Source organism: Mustelus asterias, chromosome 1 (assembly GCF_964213995.1).
Source record: "Mustelus asterias chromosome 1, sMusAst1.hap1.1, whole genome shotgun sequence".
Classification (NCBI taxonomy): Eukaryota; Metazoa; Chordata; class Chondrichthyes; order Carcharhiniformes; family Triakidae; genus Mustelus; species Mustelus asterias.
Genome location: NC_135801.1, coordinates 156,884,021 through 156,907,040, shown reverse-complemented (window position 1 = coordinate 156,907,040; position 23,020 = coordinate 156,884,021). Strand labels below are relative to the sequence as shown.

General features: G+C 43.1%; 1 protein-coding gene across 50 annotated transcripts in view; it reads left to right on the top strand.

Annotated features, from left to right (window-relative positions):
• Positions 1-23,020, top strand: part of ubap2a (ubiquitin associated protein 2a) — a 144,026-nt gene that overhangs the window by 97,000 nt on the left and 24,006 nt on the right. For 28 of the 50 annotated variants that reach the window (XM_078221411.1, XM_078221480.1, XM_078221431.1 and 25 more), the window contains 4 exons: positions 5,102-5,279; positions 8,142-8,211; positions 11,286-11,330; positions 16,487-16,673. In XM_078221411.1, coding sequence (XP_078077537.1) covers positions 5,102-5,279; positions 8,142-8,211; positions 11,286-11,330; positions 16,487-16,673 — 480 coding nt within the window. The remainder of the gene's footprint in view (positions 1-5,101; positions 5,280-8,141; positions 8,212-11,285; positions 11,331-16,486; positions 16,674-23,020) is intronic. The other 22 variants (XM_078221415.1, XM_078221518.1, XM_078221418.1 and 19 more) reach the window with 1 other exon arrangement.

Here is a 23,020-nt window from a genome sequence, read left to right as displayed (position 1 = left end):
CAGGAAGTCTGTATGCCACCTCAGGCAGATGTACCTGCTATCGCTTTTTTAAAAAGGACGCCAAAAGATTTGTCTGGTCTCTTGAGGAGTGAAGTAAGAGAACTGGATAGTGGTTAAGTTCACTAACAATGCTAAATACAGCATTTTTAAAAAACTTTTTCGTGTAAGCATCTTTTAGCAACTTGGACATGGTGCTCTAAATAACCGGGGGTTGGTTTCCAAAGTGAGGTAATGAATGTATGAGAGGGGGAGATGACCATTCTAAAACCACATTTGAACAATAGTGTACGTTTGTGGAAGTTAATAAACTTGAGTAAAGAATACAATCTTCTAGTCAGAAGCACTGCCTCAAAGTGAAAAGGACTGGTTCTGTAGCCTTTCCTCATAACCTCACTGGTTCTATTTCATTGCATGCATCTCTCTTCGCAAGGGCACTAATCTTTGAGACCCATTCACTGCACTGCATGTTGGATTTTGTCCAGTGCCTCATACAAGAATAATGCAATCTCCCTTTAGTTATGAACCAATAATTTATTTACCCTTTTCACCATAATTGAATGCATTTTTGTATATAGTTTTAATCAGCAACAACCTCTGGGTCAAATGGTCCATGTTTTTGTGATGTAAGTACCACACAATCTTTTTCTAAAACTTAGTCAATCAAACCATGACCCTAGTGTTATTTTGTCTCTACTTTCCTAATTAAGTTGTGTACAATTTTATTTCCAATGACCAATTGAGTGGGTGCACATTATGTATTTCAAGTCATGTACTTCAGCCCCTTGAAATATAAGCAAAGATGCCATTTGCCCTAATAATTGCTATACTTGCATGCTAGCTTTCTGCGTTCCTTCTACGAGCATACCCAAACTTCTGAACATTTTGTTGCCCGTGCACTTAATCTGTCAATATCTCTCTAGATTTTCCATATCTGTCCCACAACTCATATTTCTGCCTTGTTTTGTATCATCAGCAAACTTCAGTGAAAAGACAGTAATGTACTTAAATTATTCATGTAAAATGTAAATAGCGGAGACTCCAGCACTGTTTCTTGAGGCACTCACTATTCACTGCCTGCCAACTTGAAAGTGCCCTGTTTGCGCCCACACTCTGCTTCCTATCTCTTAACTAATCCTTTATCCATGCTAATATTTTATCTGGCACTCCTTGAGCCCTTGCCCTTTAATCTCCTGTGGTACTTTGTTGAATGCCTTTTGGGAAAACCAGGTATGCTACAATTACTCTAGATCATGCATCGACATGTATGCCACATTACTAAGTGCATAGAAGACTGTGCCAAAGAAGCAAATCTGTGTTTCCCAATCAGAAACCATGGATAAGCAGAGACACCACTGCTTTCTGAAGTCCAGGTCTGAGGCATTCAAGTCAGGTGGCCCTGACCTATGCAAGAAATCCAGATATGATCTACAGAAAACCATCAGAGATGCCAAGACATAGTACTGGACCAAGCTAGAGTCCTAGGCTAGCCACACAGATTATGGCAAGGTCTACACAAAACAGGCTACAAGATTAAGGCTTGTACAGTTATCAGCAACAGTGCAACCCTCCCCATTGAGTTCAAAGCATTCTACGCCCATTTTGAACAAGAGGTAAGTATGAGGATGTCATCTGCCCCAGAAGCCTCGGCCAAACCAGTATCCGAGGTACTGGTGGTACCAGATGTCAGATTAGATCAGCCGCCTTGAAAGTTAACGCATGGAATGGGGTACCTAGATGAGCACTCAGATCCTGCGTGGATCAGCTGGTGGAGGTATTTGCAGACATCTTTAACCCCTGACACTGATCTGAGGTCCCTATCTGCTTCGAAAAGATGTCCTCCATCCCTGTACCAAAGTAAAGCCAGGCAGCATGCCTTAGCCTTAATGACTATTGGTAGCCTGGTAGCTCTGACATCCGTTATCAATTGCTTTGAAAGGTTAGTCATGGCACCCATCAACACCGGTCTCCCAGATTGGCTGGATCCACTACAGTTCACCTATTGTCGCAACAAGTCCACAGCAGATGCCATCTCCCTGGCTCTACACTCAACCCTGGAACACTGGATAACAAGGACATATCAGATTCCTATTTGAGTACAGCTCAGCCTTCAACACCATTATCCAATAAAACTCCTCTCCAAACTCCATGGCCTGGGGCTCGGCTCCTCCCTCTGTGGCTGGATCCTAGACTTTCTAACCCACAGACTGCAATTAGTAAGGATAGGCAACAACACCGTCTCCATGATTATCCTCAATACTGGTGCCCTGCAAGGCTGTATCCTCAGCCCTTTACTATACTCTTTGTACGCTTATGACTGTGGCCAAATTCTGCTCCAACTAGATTTTCAAGTTTGCTGGTGACACAGTAGGTTGGATCTCAAATAATGTGACGCAGTACATGAGAAGAGAGAATCTGGTGAAATGGTGCGACAGCAATCTCCCTCAATGTCAGCAAAATGAAGAGGGTACTCATTGACTTCAGGAAACGTAGTGGAGGACATGTCACTGTCTACATCAATGGTGAAGTAGTGGAAATAGAATCATAGAAACCCTACAGTGCAGAAAGAGGCCATTTGGCCCATCGAGTCTGCACCCACCACAATCCCACCCAGGCCCTACCCCCATATTTACCCGCTAACCCCTCTAACCTACGCATCTCAGGACACTAAGGGGCAATTTTTTTTAGCATGGCCAATCTTTGGACTGAGAGAGGAAACCGGAGCACCCAGAGGAAACCCACGCAGACACGAGGAGAATGTGCAAACTCTACACAGACGGTGACCCAAGCCGGGAATCGAACCCAGGTCCCTGGAGCTGTGAAGCAGCAGTGCTAACCACTGTGCTACCGTGCCGCCCATGGTCAAGAGTTTCAAGTTTCTAGGTTCCGGATCACCAACAGCCTGTCCTGGTTCCTCCATGCTGACGATGTAGCTTAGAGAGCCCACTAACACCTCAGGAAGCTAACGAAATCTGACATGTCTGCTGCAACTCTCACCATTAGAAAGCATCCTTTCCAGATGTATCACAGCTTGATATGGCTCCTGCTCTGACCAAGACTGCAAGCAACTTAATGATTGTGAACATTGCCCAGTCCATCATGCAAACTAGCCCCCCATCCATCGACTCCGAAGCCTCGGCCGAACCAGTATCTGAGGTACTGGTGGTACCAGATGTCAGATTAGATCAGCCGCCTTGAAAGTCCAAAAATGTGCAGGTTAAGTTGATTGGCCATGCTAAAATTGCCCCTTAGTGTCCTGGGATGCATAGATTAGAGGGATTAGCGGGTAAAATATGTAGGGATATGGGGGTAGAGCCTGGGTGGGATTGTGGTCGGCGCAGACTCGATGGGCCGAGTGGCCTCTTTCTGTACTGTAGGGTTTCTTTCTTTCTTTCTATGATTCCATCTACACTTCCCACTGCCTCAGAAAAGCAGACAGCATAATCAAAGACCCCATGCAACCCGGACATACATTCTTCCGACGGGAAAAAGACACACAAGTCTGAGAATACATAACAAGCAACTCGAACAGCTTTTTTCCCAGCTGCCATTGGACTTGAATGGACCAACCATATATTCGGCTGATCTTTCTCTGCACCCTGTGACTGTAACTTTCTACTCCCCTATATATTTTTAGTATTTTTTTAATACTCCCATAGTATTTTTTACTATGTTCTATGTACTCTGTTTTGTCTGTATAGCGTGCAAGAAACTATTTTTTACTGTATCCCAATACATGTGACGATAATAAATCTACAGGTTTCCCTTTATCTACCTCAAAAAACTCTAAATTAGTCAAACAGGATTTCCCTTCCGTAAATCAATTTTGACTAGCTCTAATTGTATAATGCTTTTCTAACTGCATTGTTAAGACTTGCTTCCTAATAGATTCTAGCATTTTCACAATGACAGGCGAGCTACCTATAGTTTGCTGTTTTCTCTCTCCTTGAAAAGTTCTGTAACCTTTTGCCAACTTCCAATCTGATGGGAGACATCCTCTAACCTAAGGAATTTTGGAAAATTAGCATGAGTAGCATCTCTGCAGTTATCTCTATCGGAACCCTAGCAGTAAGTCCAGCTAAATTGGACTGATATTCGAGGTTTAAGGTTATGACCAGGATAATAGAGACCATAATATTGTTATTTAGAACTTCCATTATACATCCCTCAAGCTGTTGACTCATCAATGTAAATATTGCATAGGTATAAATTACTGTTCATGGGGTGGTTATGGATGCAGATCTTTTAGAAAATGGACAACACCAGAAGGTTATGCCTCTGATTAAGCAGTCACCTTAGAGCTATGGACTACTTTCGGTACTGAGATGTACATTATGCTGTTTATTTAATAAAGTGCAATCATACAAGAAATAATTTTGGCTGTATGGTTTTTATTGTGTATTGCAGGCATATGGAGCAGGTTTGTTTTTTGAATTTTTATTGTAGCATCTAGGGCAATGGAACATTCTATGTTGAAGGTTGATTAATATCTAGTTTTGAGTCTGGAAGTGAGACACCTCTTCTGAAAAGCAAACCCTTGCTGATAATGCTTGGAGCATTGTCTGTATAGTGAATGAGTAATTCAGGGACACTGCATACCCACCACTGTGGGGAGGATGGTGTTGTTTTGTTCTGTACTTCTGCAGTGGTCTAAGTCAGCTTCTGTTGGTTTTGCATCCATCGTATTTTGTGCTGGTGTTTTTGAGTATCAAAAAGAATGCAGTTAGTTTTATGGCATTGCATCATCACGATAAGCATGCTACAATTTAATACTGCCCCAAAAATTCTTGGAGACAAAAGTAGGGTAGTGATGACAGTGTTTGCAAAGTTTGGCTTTAGTCACCTGTTTTGAAGCTACATATAGTTATCTGGTCAGGTTTGTGTGACTTATTTTGAAAATGACTTGATTGCTTGTGGCAGTGTGTTCCATGTTTGAGCATTTAAGTTGATCGTTGGAGCCTTCAGAATTCAGTTTAGTCACAACTGTTCAAGTTCTGTTTTTTTTTAATCAAGGTATTTAAACCTTTAGTTTTGTTTTTAATGTTTGTGAAGCAACTTGTAATTGCAGGTGTGAAATATTACAGATAGAAACCTTTTCTTTCAGCTACAAAATGTCCCACTGTGAAATCAGCTGAGTCACAATCTTTACAAAGTGTGAGTTCGCTATCCACTGGTGTGTCCACTGCTTCACTTCTGCCTCCAGTATCGCAACATTCTGCTAGCTTGACCAGCCTGAACCAAGCCATTGAATTGCCTAGCAGCTCCCTTTCACAACTTAGCAGGTATGTGCCCGATTGGTTGTTAATAGTAGCTTTAAAAAAAAAGTTCAACTCAATTAACTGGAAGGAAATGTGAGGAAGCACACCATAGAGCAGAGAAGAGACTAGGGAGGGAAGACAATGTAATACTGAGTATAAAGGAGTTGAGGTTGCAATATGGAGAAAATTAAATGGGAACCTTGGCATCAATTGTGACAGAACGGCATAAACTTGACGTCATTTGGATGGAGACTGGAATACCAGTATTCCTGGCTAGCGATTTCGAGGGATGGGTTGAGAGTACAAGGGAGATTAGCTATAATTAAGGACATGATTAAAGTTGCAAACAAAAACTAAATATTGAATTAAGCATTTGATCTGTTATCTACTTGGGATGGACCATTGAAGGAGAGATTTACAATACTAAATGTTGTGGAGCGACACTTTAACTATAAGGAATGTAGTCATGTAATCTTGTGTTCCTGACAGACTGGGATAGGATTGTTTATGGTCAAATTGGTGGGGAGTTTGGAATGGAGGAGTTGGAGGAGAATTCCTTTGTTACATACCCAACAAGGAAGGATGCAGTGCGAGTTGGGGAATATTTGGGACATATCATCCTAATCATAGAAACCCTACAGTGTAGAAAGAGGCCATTCGGCCCATCGAGTCTACACCGACCACAATCCCACCCAGGCCCTACCCCCATATCCCTACATATTTACCCGCTAATCCCTCTAATCTACCCATCTCAAGACACTAAGGGGCAATTTTAGCACAGCCAATCAACCTAACCCGCACATCTTTGGACTGTGGGAGGAAACCGGAGCACCCGGAGGAAACCCACGCAGACACGAGCAGAATGTGCCTCTAATGTAGGAAGTCTTGTGGCACATTAGTAGTGTCCCTACCTCAGGACCAGAATCTCCAGGTTCAGGTCCAACGCCAGGGATTTGACGATGGAAGGAGTGTTCATAGTATGGTTCAATGAGCTGATGATCAGCTATGGAGTCCTTCCACCATTTGGCTACTATTCCCCAAAGGGAAAAGTGTGTGAAGATGTGCTTAAAAAAAAATCCAAATGTTCACATTGAAAATGGATTTTAAAAAAGGATCAAAGATGAAGGTATTGGACTATGTCTTCGCTAATTTTAACAGGATGATGTGGCTTTACCACAGATTAACTGAACCAAAAAAGCAAGGTACATGATGAAAAATAAAGTCAAAATTAATTGGATTTAAACTAGGTGAAAGTGCATCAACAGTGAGCGGGTTCCATAGAGCAATATTGATTAAAGCAGTTCAATCATTCTAAAAGGATTTTAAACACTTGTCTGGGGGCAATAAAAAGAGAGCAGAAGTGTTGTGAAAGTAAGACTAAGTATGAAACAAGACCAACAAATTCATATAAAACTGAGGGGTTTGTAAGCATAGAAATGAAAAAATAGTTATGGAGGTAGGACCATCTTGTTGTTGAATGAGAATGAATAGTACCAGCAACTGAGGGTGGTCGCTACACAAATTTCAAAAGGAAACTGTTAAAGTTGATTCGACTTGTAGAGAAATTAGCAGGCCTATTTGGAATGCATCCCAGAATGATATTGGAGGTTAGATTTGATGCCACCTAATAATTTTCCAAATTCTATGGGGAAAATAGAAGTGATTTGGCATGTTAGAAAATAGGCACGCTGTTCAACAGGATAAGACAAATTAAAAGCGAATTGGTCTTGATTGTGGGTGAACTGCAAGTTCATAGATGAAGACTTAGAAAAGAGTATAAGACCATAATAGAATGCCTGAATATGCAAGCGGTGTTGTACTCAACTAACTTAATTGAATATGGTAGTGATGCATGTATTCAAGAAGCAGCTTGTCAAGTGCCACTTAAATAAATCATCTAATATTTATTTAGTAAGAATCTCACCATGAATGGAAAACTAGCCAAATGCAAAGTACCAGAATTTTGGTTTCCAGTTCTCTGCAGCAATTTGCTTTCCTGTTGCATCAATCACTTCAATGTATTCATGTTTGAAGAGTGCCATACATGTACTGATGTTCTATCTGTTCCTGTTCTGCAGTGCATTGAGAAAAAAGTTCTGTTTTTTCACATTACTAATCCACCTGGACGTAAAACCAAATGTAAAAGTTGATCATTTTCAACAGGGTTTTTTTAATTTTTGATAATTTAAGAGGAAATGTTTGCAGCCTGAATTTATCATGACTCTTATCCGTTGGTCTAAAATTTGCCTTTGTGGATAGCGTTCAAGTGTGAGACATTGCTGTACAATGTTGGTTCATTGTCACCCCCGAACAGTGAGAAATGGCTTTGCACTTAATGTGCAGAGTGTATGTTCTCTCCAAGTCTACGTGCTGTCCCTTGTTGACTGGGAGAGAATGATGAACAGTGGCTCAATGCTTTCCTACAGAATAAGAATGCACCTCATTCTTTATCCAAGTAGCTGATTGGATGCCAATTTTGATCGTGCTTTGGCCAATGACTTATTGGGGATATGCCACAAATAAGGCGACATGCCATGTGGGACTCAACAACAATGTTCTATTCCCTGATTATTGAACCTCTTTGGCTGCATTTCGACTTTGCGCTCTGTTTCAATCCCTTGCCCATTGGTGCCATGGTGTAGACTGCAGTCCTTAGATGTCTTCATTCTCAGCAGTCTCCCGTGATGAATGTTGGTTCAGTGTGACACACCCCAAGACTGGTACTACTTGTCTCTTACTATCTCAATGGCCACCCATTTGCTATCCTGAGCGCTTGCTGCCTGTGACATCTTCAGTGTTTAAGGCTTCTGTGGCACTACAACACTGCAACTAAATCATATATAATTCAATTTAGCCTAACTATTGTTTTCTTAATTTTTTATGCAGTTCTTTGCCAAACCATCAAAGCAGCAGCCTTCCATCTGCTACTTCTCTAACTGCAAGCTCATCACATGCAGTAAGTATGTTAGCTTTTTCAAGTTAAGCTATTGTTATCTTTGTTATTTTCCCAACTATTTAAAAAGAATTCTGCTAAAAGAATTTTCTACCTTAATTTCAGTGATTATCAAAATCCTGTGGTGTTTGTATCCAGTAAACCATGTAAAATGGCTACAATCTAACATCTGTTAAAAGCTCTTTCATTTTGATTTTGCTTATGAGGTTCAAGAATAGCAATTTGTTTGAGGTGCTTTTACTGTTGAAGAACCAGGAGGAGGTAAAGGTTTCAACTGGCAGCTGGGACATAACGATAGTGAGGAAGTAGTTAAACAGATTGACGGCTGCAGAGTGAACCAGTCCGAGGAGAAGCAGTGCAGAATAATCACAAATAAAGTGACAGAGGGGAGTCAACAAAATATGGACATGGGGCAAGCCTGTGGGAAAACTATGTTGGAAACCAATGGGTAAAAGCGGTGGCAGGGTGTCTGCACTAGTCTGAGACTGACCCTGAGGGAAGACCATGAAGGGGCTGGATAGGGTAGAAGTGGAGAGATTCTTTCCACTTAGAAAGGAAACCAGAACTAGAGGGCACAGCGTCAAAATAAAGGGGGGTCAGTTTAGGACAGAGTTGAGGAGGAACAACTTCTCTCAGAGGGTGGTGAATCTCTGGAATTCTCTGCCCACTGAAGTGGTGGAGGCTACCTCATTGAATATGTTTAAGTCACGGATAGATGGATTTCTGATCGGTAGGGGAATTAAGGGTTATGGGGAGCAGGCAGGTAAGGAACTGATTCACTTCAGATCAGCCATGATCTTATTGAATGGCGGGGCAGGCTCGAGGGGCTAGATGGCCTACTCCTCCTATTTCTTATGTTCTTATGTTAGAGATCAGGTAAGAGCAGAGTCAGAGTACTATGAACAAATCAACCAAGAGGCAAAATGAGACATCATAAGACAACTGATGATTATTCAGAGCCCTGAAGTGAGGAGTGGGTAGCTGAAGGAGTTCTGTGACAGAGCAGAGGGAGCAACTGTTTTTTAAAAAAAAAATTAGCACAAGAGGGGTAAGAATAATAGGTGAATTAATAAGAGTATAAAGCAGTTCTAGCGGAATTAAGTTGATGGCTTTAAAAGGTGCTAACTAGATTTTGTATCTTGGGCAGCTGAGATTTACAATTCATCCACCATGTGCGAGCTTCAGGACCTATGTCTAGAAATGATGTTTGTAGGAAGTGTCTTCTACTTGAGCTGGGGTTCAGAATTCCGAGCTTAAGGGGCAGCTGGAGTCACTGCAGAGCATCAGGGAGGATGAGAACATACTATATCACATATTCCAGAAGATGGTCATCTCACAGGTAGTAAGAGTTCAGGGTAGTAGATGGGTGGTATCTGGAAAATTAACAGATAAACAGGAGGTGACACTGAAAACACTGTTCAGAATTGGAGACCACTGGGAATGAAGCCACCTTGATGTAAAGTCCAGACCATAGTGCGAATAGATAAGGCACAAAACCAGAAAGAATAGCAGCGTGGAATAGAAATGCAGCTCTTCGAGGCATTTCTATAATTTTCATGAGTCTAATATAGTATGTTGTCTTCCTGGTGCCAGGGTCAAGGACACCACAGGGAAAGTGTAGAATATCCTGTTGAATGAACAGTGAACCAGAAGTTGTGGTACACATTGGTACCAATGACAGCAAGCAGGTCAGAGTTGCAGAAGCTAGGGACAAAACTTAAAAGTAGACTTAAAAAATTGTAGTCTCTGGATTACTCTCGGTGCCTTGTGCCAGCAAGAGTAGAAATGAGAAGATAGAGAGGATCAAAGCCTGACTTGAGACATCATGCAGAAGGAAAGGCTTTAGAATCATGGGATATTGGGATCAATTCTGGAAGAAGCACCTACTGAAAAGGAATGTATTGCATTTAAATAGGACTCCGTCCTTGTAGGGTGGTCCACCAGTGTGGTTGGGGAGAGTTTAAGCTAAATTGGCAGGAGGGTGGGCAACAGCACATAGAAGTAGAAAATAGGAATAATGTGCACAAAATAGAACTTGAAAGCATAGGAAGTCAACCCAAATGAGATGGGAGCAGGCAAACAAGAATTATGAAAAGTACAAAGACAGGTTGAGTTGCAATTACAAATGGCCTGTGGGAAATATGCATTGGCAACAGCAGAAACCTGACTTAACTGTTGAGAACTGAATATTCAAGGATATTAAATGTCCAGAAAAGATGAAGATGGGAAAAGGTGATGTGATGGCAGTATTGATTGGAGAGGATGTTGTACTGCTGGAAAGAGAGGGTACCCTTGAGACATGGGCAGAAGTTCATTTGGTTAGAGTTGGGAACCAAAAAAGTAAGATCATCCTCCTGAGAGAGTATTCTACTGGCCCCCAAATAGTAAGAGAGGAGCAAATCTACAGTGAAATCAGCTGTACAAGAACTATAGATTGGAGATATTGGGACATTCAATATTTTGATGGATAATATTGGAGCAAAGGGTTAGCAGCAGGAGGAGTTCCTGAAATGTGTTCAGGAAAACTTCCTTCATCAGTATCATCTGGGTCCAGTTAGACAGGAGGCCAAGTGGACCAAGAGTCTGTGGGGGAATATGTGTGGTAGAATGTCAAGGTTCAGATTAGTAATGGAACAATTGAAATTAGCAAGGAACAATTGAAAGTATTACTTCTAAATTGGAAGAGGACTAACTTCAATGGAATGATGGGGATCAAGCCAGAGTAAAATGGTAACCAAATAATAGATGCTCTTTAATGCATTCCAGCAAGGCAAAATAGCAGGGGAACAAAATCTTGGGCTCATTGGATAATGAGGGAGGTGTAAGAAGGGTGTACGATGCATGTAAATAGTTCACTTCCCTTAAGTTGCATTTGGTCTATTTCCCGCTTGGAAGAAAATAAATGACTGGAAAAGAGAGAATGGGAATGGAATGGCAGTTAGCATTAAATGGAATCCAGAAATCTTCTAATGCTACATAAATCATAAGAGGTAGGGTACCTATTAGGTACAAAGGCTGATGTATACCAAGAGGTGCAAGGCTGGAATACTTAATGAGTACTTTGTATTCTTTCTAAGGAAGAAGATGCTGACAAAATATCTGTAAAAGCAGAGATGGTAAAGGTAATGGAGTGTAAAATTGATGAGCAGGATGTACTGGAAACATTGGCAATGCTTAGAGTGGAAACGGTGCCTGGCCTTTGATTCCAAGATTGCTAAGAAAGTAGCATTGCAGAAAGCGGAAGGGCTTGCTTAAATCTTCCAACCATTCCTAGAATCAAAGGAGATGGCAGAGGATTTGAGGATGGCAAACGTGACACTTGTAGTGTAAAGACATTCCTAGTAATTACAGACTAATCAGTTTAACGTCAGTAATGATTAAAGTTTTAGTATCCGGGAAAAGGTAAACGGATATTAGTTGATGTTTAAGGACAGCCAGCATGGATTTGAAAAGGCAGATCATACTTGATCAATCTAGGAGGAAGACAAAGCAGAAACCATAAGTCCGTTCGACTAAAGTCTGTTATAGGGGATGTTAGAATCTATTATTGAGGTAATGCTAGGTCATTGAGAAAATCATAATACAATCAGGCAGATCAGCTTGGTTTTGTGATATGAAAATGGTGTTTGACTAATTTATTAGAGTTTTTTTGAAGAAATGAAAAGTAGTATGTATAAAGGGAAACCTGTAGATGTGGTGTACTTGGATTTCCAAAGGGCACTTGACCAGGTATCACACCAAAGGTTACGTCATGAGATAAGACTTCGTGGTGTAGGGGGTAACATATTAGCATGAATAGAGGATTGGTTAGCTAACAGGAACCAAAATAAAGATCAATGGGTTGTTTTGGGTTGGCAAGTCTTACTAATAGAATGTCACAGAACAGTGCTGGGCCTCTAACTATTTAGCCTCTTGAAGGGATCAAATGTATTGTCGCTAAACTTGCTGAGGACACAGGTAGGCAAGTAAGTTGTCAAGAGGACACTGACTGGGCAGAAGTTTGGCAGATTGAGTTTAACATGGGAAAATGTGAACTTGTTTAATTTGGCGTGAAGAATAGAAAAGTAGTATATTTGAATGGAGTGAGACTACAGAACAGCAAGATCTGGGTTCCCTGGTACATGAATCACAAAGTTTGTATGAAGGTGCAGGAAGTGATCCTCAAGGTTCAATGCTAGCACTACTGCCTTTTAAAAAATGTATACCAATAACTTGGATGTTAGAACTTAAAATTTGAAAATGACACCAAACTTGGGCCAAAAGGTGAGGATGATGCCAAATTGACTGCGACAAGGTATAAGCTGGATGGGCAGACAAGTGACAGATCAAACTTAATGAAGTATGAGGTAATGCATTTTGGTGGAAGGGATAGGGAGAGAGACAATACAGACTTAATGATAATTCTGAAGAGCCATGATGTGGACATTGCCAGCGTTGGACTGGGGTAAGCACAGTAAGAAGTCTCTTAACTCCAGGTTAAAGTCCAACAGGTTTATTTGGTAGCACAAGCCACAAGCTTTCGGAGCGCTGTCCCTTCATCAGGTGAGTGGGAGTTCTGTTCACAAACAGGGCATATAAAGACACAAACTCAATTTACAAAATAATGGCTGAAATGCGAGTCTTTACAGATAATCCAGTCTTAAAGGTACAGACAATGTGAGTGGAGAGAGGGCCAAGCACAGGTTAAAGAGATGTGTATTGTCTCCAGCCAGGACAGTTAGTGAGATTTTGCAAGCCCAGGCAAGTCGTGGGGGTTACAGATAGTGTGACGTGCACCCAAGATCCCGGTTGAGGCCGTCCTCATGTGCGGAACTTGGCTATCAGTCTCCGCTCAGCGACTCTGAGTGTGTCATGAAGGCCGCCTTGGAGAACGCTTACCTGAAGATCAGAGGCTGAATGCCTGTGACCGCTGAAGTGTTCCCCAACAGGAAGAGAACACACTTGCCTGGTGATTGTCGAGCAGTGTTCGTTCATAGTTTGTCGTAGCGTCTGCATGGTCTCCCCAATGTACCATGCCTCGGGACATCCTTTCCTGCAGCGTATCAGGTAGACAACGTTGGCCGAGTTGCAAGTGTATGTACATTGTACCTGGTGGATGGTGTTCTCACGTGAAATGATGGCATCCATGTCGATCTGGCAATTTGTCGAAAATAATAAGGCCAACACACCCGGCCGTTCCATTGTATCGGGCAATGGAACCCTGTGCGAGAACCTCTCCGGCTACGTCGAGGGCATCCTGAAACCTATTGTACAAAGAACCCCCATCTTTTGTCGTGACACTACGGACTTCCTGCAGAAACTCAGCACACATGGAGCAGTTGAACCAGGAGCATTCCTCGTCACAGTGGATGTCTCGGCACTCTACACCAGCATCCCCCACGACGATGGCATTGCTGCAACTGCCTCAACGCTGACAACAGCCAATCTCCAGATGCAATTTTACAATTCATCTGCTTCATCCTGGACCACAATGTCTTCACCTTCAACAACCAGTTCTTCATCCAGACACACGGAACAGCCATGGGGACCAAATTCGCACCTCAATACGCCAACATTTTCATGCACAGGTTCGAACAAGACCTCTTCACCGCACAGGACCTTCAACCGATGCTATACACTAGATACATCGATGACATTTTCTTCCTCTGGACTCATAGTGAACAATCACTGAAACAACTATATGATGACATCAGCAAGTTCCGTCCCACCATCGGACTCACCATGGACTACTCTCCGGAATCGGTTGCATTCTTGGACACGCATCTCCATCAAGGACGGTCACCTCAGCACTTCACTGTACCGCAAGCCCACGGATAACCTCATGGTACTCCACTTCTCCAGCTTCCACCCTAAACACGTTAAAGAAGCCATCCCCTACGGACAAGTCCTCCGTATACATAGGATCTGCTCAGATGAGGAGGATCACAACAGACACCTCCAGACGCTGAAAGATGCCCTCATAAGAACAGGATATGGCGTTTGACTCATCGATCGACAGTTCCGACGCGCCACAGCGAAAAACCGCACCGGCCTCCTCAGAAGGCGGACAGCGTACCCTTCGTCGTCCAGTACTTCCCCGGAGTGGAGAAGCTACAACATCTTCTCCGGAGCCTTCAACATGTCATCGATGAAGACGAACATCTCGCCAAAGCCCCCACTTCTTGCCTTCAAACAACTGCACAACCTCAAACAGACCATTGTCTGCAGCAAACTACCCAGCCTTCAGGAGAACAGTGACCACGACACCACACAACCCTGCCACAGCAACCTCTGCAAGACGTGCCGGATCATCGACACGGATGCCATCATCTCGCGTGAGAACACCATCCACCAGGTACACGGTACATGCACTTGCAACTCGGCCAACGCTGACACCTGATACGCTGCAGGAAAGAATGTCCCGAGGCATGGTACATTGGGGAGACCATGCAGACGCTACGACAACGAGTGAATGAACACCGCTCGACAATCATCAGGCAAGAGTGTTCTCTTCCTGTTGGGGGACACTTCAGCGGTCATGGGCATTCGGCCTCTGATCTTTGGGTAAGCGTTCTTCAAGGCAGCCTTCACGAAACACGACAACGCAGAGTCGCTGAGCAGAGACTGATAGCCAAGTTCCGCACACATGAGGATGGCCTCAACCGGGATCTTGGGTTCATGTCACACTATCTGTAACCCCCATGATTTGCTTGGGCTTGCAAAATCTCACTAATTGTCCTAGTTGGAGACAATACACATTTCTTTAACCTGTGCTTGGCCCTCTCTCCACTCACATTGTCTGTACCTTTAAGACTTGATTACCTGTAAAGACTCGCATTCCAACCATTATTTTGTAAATTGAGTTTGTGTCTTTATATGCCCTGTTTGTGAACAGAACTCCCACTCACCTGATGAAGGGGCAGCGCTCCGAAAACTTGTGGCTTGTGCTACCAAATAAACCTGTTGGACTTTAACCTGGTGTTGTGAGACTTCTTACAATTCTAAAGAGTGCAGGGGAAGAAAGAACTGAGGGGGCAATGTGTATAGGAACATAGTAACAGGAGCAGGAATAGGATATTTGGCCTTTTGAACCTGGTCCACCAATTCATAAGATCATGGCTGATCTGGTTGTGGTCTCAGCTCCACTTTCCTATTTCCCCTCCCATAACCCTTGACCCCTTGCCTGATAAAAATCTGTCTAATTCTGCTTTGAATAAATTCAAAGTTCCAGACTGCTTTTATATCCCATGTGCCTTCCTAATCACTTATACCTGCACAGATTTTTGAAACTGGCAGAACAAGTGTGGAATTGGCAAAGCAAATGGGCTCTTGGGCTTCATAAATGGAAGCATTGAGTTCAACAGCAGCTAAACCAGTAAGAAAGAAACTCCGGCCAGGCCACAACTAGAGTATTGCTTCCAGCTCTGACCACCACGCATTATCATAGAAATCATAGAAACCATAGAAACCCTACAGTGCAGAAGGAGGCCATTCGGCCCATCGAGTCTGCACCGACCACAATCCCACCCAGGCCCTACCCCCACATATTTACCCGCTAATCCCTCTAACCTATGCATCTCGGGGGCAATTTTAACCTGGCCAATCAACCTAACCCGCACATCTTTGGACTGTGGGAGGAAACTGGAGCACCCGGAGGAAACCCACGCAAACACGAGGAGAATGTGCAAACTCCACACAGACAGTGACCCAAGCCGGGAATCGAACTCGGGACCCTGGAGCTGTGAAGCAGCAGTGCTAACCACTGTGCTACCGTGCCGCCCTAGGACCGTGCATTAGGAAAGATCTAAGGGTTCTTCAGAGGGTGGAAAGGAGGTTTTTTAGAATGGTCCCAGGGCTGAGATTTTAATTAAATGGATGGATTGGAAATGTTCTGCTTAAAGCAACGGAGGCTGTGGGAAGTTATTTGTCATAACCAGATGTAGTTGTCCGCAATAAGATCATGGATGTCAAAGGCTCGAGTATGAATGGACTTTCTGAGGGCAAATGTTGAGGTGGCGATTGATCATTGGTACACTGGGAAGAAGTTTGCTCAAAGAAGGGGATAGACCAGCTGAAATTATTGATTGTAAGATAGTGATGGATGCCTCAATCCACCCTTTGGAGAATGCCAGACTCGAAGATCAGCTGTGGATTTATGCAAAGCATATTTCAGCCTTGAGTGGTACCAGGAGTGTAGGAAGACAAAGGGACAGATGGATTGGGGTGGGAGCTGTTGTGAAATTCAGTGAGTTGGCATTTTGGCAAAATGATGTAATGCTTACTTTTGTTTTGCTTACAGCACACAAATGTTGACAACAGTTTGCAGACTTCTGAAACTTTCTCCACTGCTTTGACATTTACTACAATCACCACATCATCAGTCAGTGTCTCCAGCAGCTTAAACACTACAAACAGTCTTGGACTCAGTGCTGCGAGTGTATCTATGCCAACTGCTACCACACGGGCAGTTCCTTCTGTGTCTTCAGGTAGAAAACCCACTTCATTATTAAGCCTTGTGTGTTAAAAGGGAGCTTTTGTATATTTTTTCCACTTTATTTTTCTTTTGTTAACTGGAATCAAAATATCAAACTGAATCAGGACCCAACAAAATAGTCTCCTCAAATGCATCATCAACATTATCTATTTTCTTCTTCCCCACAATTCTTGTATTACTCATTCTTTCATCCAACCCCTGGCTGCTCTCTAACTTCACAAACATTTCCCCAGTCTGACCCCATTTTAAATCTTCAGACTTGGTGTGATCTTCAGCAGGTGGGATTTGTTTTTGAATGGGGTGGGAAGTGCCAAAATAAAACAAAACAGCCAGATATTAGCCTTCAGTACTGTATTCAGTGTTGAACTAAAAGCAGCATTATAACCTACAGTACTGTCTGATTGAAGGGGAGACAAATGGTGATGGTCAGGCCCAGAGGCAGAGAGTTGGAGAGCCTGACACACTCCATCAGCCCCAGTGTGAAATGATGCTGGAAGGAAAGGAAACCAAAAATCCCAATGCTAAATGCCAAACAATGCTGAATGAGGCAACTTAAAGCAAGGACTTACAATTGTATTACAGTTGCTGTGATTGTTGAGCCTCATGACTGCTATGCCAATGAGGAGTTTACAAATTTTAGGTGCACAGAGGCTAGTTCCTGGCCTAACCCTCTAATTAGATCATGTCCTTCCTCCTTACTACTTCTCCAATTGGGATTCCTGGTGAGGCTGCAAGATGGGGAGAAAACACCACCTGGGACCTCTGAGCCAGTCCCAGGGTGGAGTCTCCTCTCCATGATCACCATTGTGGTTTAGAACAGTACAGCACAGTACAGGCCCTTCGGCCCTCAATGTTGTGCCGAGCTTTGTCCGAAACCAAGATCAAGCTATCCCACTCCCTATCATTCTGGTGTGCTCCATGTGCCTATCCAATCACTGCTTGAAAGTTCCTAAAGTGTCCGACTCCACTATCACAAAAGCAGTCCATTCCACACCCCAACCACTCTCTGAGTAAAGAACCTACCTCGGACATCCCTCCTATATCTCCCACCATGAACCTTCTAGATATGCCCCCGAGTAACAGCTACATCCACCCGAGGAAATTGTCTCTGAAGGTCCACTCTATCTATCCCCCTCATCATCTTACAAACCTCTATTAAGTCGCCTCTCAACCTCCTCTGCTCTAAAAAGAAAAGCCCTAGCTCCCTCAACCTTTCCTCATAAAACCTACCCTCCAAACCAGGCAGCATTCTCCTTTGCACTCTCTCCAATGCTTCCACGTCCTTTTTATCGTGAGGTGACCAGAACTGCACACAATATTCCAAATGGGGTCTCACCAAGGTCCTGTACAGTTGCAGCATAACCCCACAGCTCTTAAATGCAAACCCCCCTGTTAATAAACGCTAACACACTATAGGTCGTCTTCACGGCTCGATCCACCTGAGTGGCAACTTTCAGAGATCTGTGGATATGAACCAATATTTTTTGAAGTTTTGTATGTTGTGACCCCCAAATTTCATCCAGCAACTCCACTGGGAGTCACAATCCATGCTTTTGGAAGCTCTGCGCTCATGCAGGTAGCACAGTTTTTTACTTTATCTGAAGATTGGACCGTTTTCTTTTTGACTAATGGGCACTGCTTTTGGTAGGTAATTCAACCTATCTCGAACACAAAATCTTGGTGTCTGTGCAAAAGATTTAGCATGAGGTAGTGAGATGTGGTTGACTGCATAGCTAAAGGCTGCAGTTCACTCTTCTAAGTATCAATGTTCTTGCTAGTAACTGTCAACTTGTATTCACTTGCAGCAATCAACTTCTGTGCCTTGTATATAAGCTGCCCATTTTATCCCTGAAAAAATTCATAACTTTGCACATTTCCTTTCAATAATCCCCACTGTTTACAAGCTTATATAAATGACTGACATAAATCCAACCTGGCCAATTGCCACCCCATCAGTCTACTCTCGATTGTAAGTAACGTCGTGGAAGAGATCATCAACAGTGCTCTCAAGTGGCACTTGCTTAGCAATAACCTGCTCAGTAATGCTCAAGTTGGGTTCCACTAGGGCCCAATCCTTGGTTCAAACGTTGGCAAAGGAGTCAATGGTGAGAATCACTGTCCTTGCTATCAAGGCCGCATTTGACCAAGTGTGGCATCAAGAAATGTTAGCAGAACTGGAGTTGATGGAAATCAAGGGGAAGCTCTCTGCTGGCTGGAGTCATACCAAGCAAAAGGAAGATGGTTGTGGAGGTCAGTCATCTCTGCTCCAGGACATCACAACAGGAGTTCAACCACCTTTAGCTGCTTCATCAATGACCTTCTTTCCACATAAGGTCTGAAATGAGGATGTTCATTGCTGATGTTCAGCACCATTCACGACGACTCATACTGAAGCAGTTGATGCCCAAATGCAGCAAGACCTGGACAATATCGAGGCTTGGGTTAATGAGTGAGCAGTAACTTTCGCACCACACAACCTACAAGCAATGACCATCTCAAAGTGAGAATATAACCATCACCCCTTAACATTCAATGGCATTACCATTGCTGAATCCTCCACTATCAACATCCTGGGGGTTACCATTGACCAGAAACTCTGGACTAGCCATATAAATACGGTGGCTACAGGAACAGGTCAGAGGCATGGAATCCTACGGTCCCTGATTCACCAAAGTCTGTCTGCAAGGCACAAGTCAGGAGTATGATCTAATACTACCCCCTTGCATGAGTGCAGCTCCAACTCAAACTTGACACCATCCAGGGCAAAGCAGCCTGCTTGATTGGCAACCTATCCATAAACATTCACTCCCTCCACTTCCAACACGGTGGTAGCAGTGTGTACCACCTGCAAGATGCATTGCAGGAACTCAGCAAGGCTACTTGGACGGCACCTGCCAAGCCCATAACCATGGCTTGATCATGGTTATGGCAAATATAAGGCAGATCATGCCTTAAAAGCCTGATTGAATTTTTTGAGGATGTGACTAAACACATTGATGAGGAAGAGCAGTAGATGTAGTATATATGGACTCCAAGCTACTCACCATCCTGACTTGGAAATCTATTGCCATTCCTTCATTGTTGTTCGATCGATATCCTGGAACTTCTTTCATATTAGCACTGAGTGTACCTACACCACATGAACTGCAGCGGTTCAAGAAGGCATCTCACCACCACCTATTTGGATAATAGGTATTGGCAATAAATGTTGGCCTAGTCAGACAAGCCTACAACCTTGAAAGAATTTTTAAAAATCCTTTAAGAGTAAATGGATATGAATCCCTTCATATATTTGCATGAATTTTTTTATATCTTGGTTGTAAAGCCATGTTTAACTACAAGGTATAAAACTTGGCTCTTTTAATGCTTTGATCTGACCTTGTGTAGTGATGTTTTTTTTTTAATTGAGGAACTGAATACCTTAGTACACTTTAAGATTTTACTTTATTTGCACTAAGTAAGCTCCAGGCCAACCACTGAGTGAGCGAGCCTTTGCTGCCTAAGATTGAGAAATTTGTGCAAGCACGTTATACAGTGTCATTCGGGTCAAGTAGAAGCCTTTATTCTTTTATTTAGCTTGTCTAGTGCATTAGTTCACTTCACGATCTGGTCTTTGGGATTGCTAGGTTAACTGCTTAGATCATGACTTAAGGTGAGCCATCATCTATGAAGCTAGCTACTTAAAATAAAAAACAGTAACGAGACCGTATACTATTGATCATTAGAGCCTTTCAGTTTAAATAATGGCAGTAAATTCTCCTAGCAATACCAAGTCTAGAATACCAGCTGTGTGGAATTTGTCAGGGCTATCCCGATTGTTAGCCACTGATAATTCTGATCAATCTGTCTGTGATCTACTTTCACTCCAGTTGGAGTTAGATCAGGGATAAAATATGATTTTCTTTTTAATCTACAATTCGCTGATTATTATGCTCAGGATGTTTTTTCCAACAATCATAGAGATGCCACACTAATCAAACTAATCTAAGCAAGTGCTGATTCCATGTTATCCTGTATTAAACCTGCTTGTCTATTTCTCTATTATTTTAAGAACCTGCTGATAAATGCAAGGCTATTCAGTATACAGTAAATGGCAGAACCCTTAGGAGTATTGATAGGCAAAGGGATCTGGGTGTACAGGTACACAGGTCACTGAAAGTGGCAACGCAGGTGGAGAACGTAGTCAAGAAGGCATACGGCATGCTTGCCTTCATCCGCTGGGGTATTGAGTTTAAAAATTGGCAAGTCATGTTGACGCTTTATAGAACCTTAGTGAGGCCACACTTGGAATATAGTGTTCAATTCTGGTCGCCACACAACCAGAAGGATATGGAGGCTTTGGAGAAGGTACAGAAAGGATTTACCAGGATGTTACCTGGTATGGAGGGCATTATATGAGGAGAGGTTGGAGAAACTTGGTTTGTTCTCACTGGAGCGACGGAGGTTGAGGGGCAACCTGATAGAAGTCTACAAGATTATGAGAGGCATGGACAGAGTGGATAGTCAGAAACTTTTTCCCAGGGTGGAAGAGTCAATTACTAGGAGGCATAGGTTTAAGGTGCGAGGGGCAATTTTTCAAAGAGATGTACGAGGCAGATTTTTTACAGAGTAGTGGGTGCCTGGAACTCGTTGCCGGGGGAGGTAGTGGAAGCGGATGTGGTAGTGACTTTTAAGGGGCGTCTTGACAAGTACATGAATAAGATGGGAATAGAGGGATATGGTCCCTGGACGTGTAGGGGGTTTTAGTTAAGTCAGGTAACATGGTCGGTACAGGCTTGGAGGGCCGAAGGGCCTGTTCCTGTGCTGTAATGTTCTTTGTTCCAAAACCCAGAAGGATAACTTAGAACACAGATTGTTAGTGGTGTGTATTTTCAATTTGCTACACTGAGAAAAGATATGCAAACCCGGGAGGAACAGTCCAATTTTGTGATCAATTAATATTTAATTCTTTGAGAACATTACATGTGCAGTGGACAATGGGGAACCTGTGGATGTGATGCATCTGGATTTCCAGAAGGCATTTGACAAGGTGCCGCACCAAAGACTGCTACATAAGATAAAGGTGCATAGTGTTACGGGTAATGTATTAGCATGGATAGAGGATTGGTTAACTAACAAAGCAAAGAGTGGGGGTAAATGGGTGTTTTTCTGGTTGGCGATCAGTGACTAGTGGTGTGCCTCAGTGATCAGTGTTGGGACCGCAATTATTTACGATTTACATAGATGATTTGGAGTTGGGGACCAAGTGTAGTGTGTCAAAATTCGCAGATGACACTAAGGTGGGTGGAAGAGCAAAGTGTGCAGAGGACACTGAAAGTCTGCAAAGGGATATAGATAATCTAAGTGAGTGGCAAGGGTCTGGCAGATGGGAGTACAATGTTGGTAAATGTGAGGTCATCCATTTTGGTAGGAATAACAGCAAAGTGGACTATTATTTAAATGGTAAAAAATTGCAGCATGCTGCTGTGCAGAGGGACCTGGGTGTCCTTGTGCAGGAACCTCAAGGAGTTGGTTTGCAGGTACAGCAGGTAATTAAGAAGGCAAATGGAATTTTGTCCTTCATTGCCCGAGGGATGGAGTTTAAAAACAGCGAGGTTATGTTGCAGCTGTATAAGGTGCTGGTGCGGCCACACCTGGAGTATTGTGTACAGTTTTGGTCTCCTTACTTGAGAAAGGATATACTGGCACTGGAGGGGGTGCAGAGGAGATTCACTAGGTTGATTCCAGAATTGAGAGGGTTGGCTTATGAGGAGAGACTGAGTAGACTGGGGCTGTACTCATTGGAGGGGAGATCTTATAGAAACATATAAGATTATGAAGAGGATAGGTAAGATAGAAGCAGAGAAGTTGTTTCCACTGGCGGGTGAAACTAGAACTAGATGGCATAGCCTCAAAATAAAGGGAAGCAGATTTAGGACTGAGTTGAGGAGGAACTTCTTCACACAAAGGGTTGTGAATCTGTGGAATTCCCTGCCCAGTGAAGCAGTTGCGGCTACCTCATTGAATGTTTTAAGGCAAGGATAGATAAATTTTTGAACAGTAAAGGCATTAAGGGTTATGGTGAGCGGGTGGGTAAGTGGAGCTGAGTCCACAAAAAGATCAGCCATGATCTTATTGAATGGCAGAGCAGGCTCGAGGGGCCAGATGGCCTACTCCTGCTCCTAGTTCTTATGTTCTTATTATGTTTGGATGGGGCACTTTTTGTGCAGTGTGTGCAGGAGGGTTTCCTGACACAATATGTGGATAGGCCGACAAGGGGTGAGGCCACATTGGATTTGGTACTGGGAAATGAACCGGGCCAAGTGTTAGATTTGGTTGTGGGAGAGAACTTTGGAGATA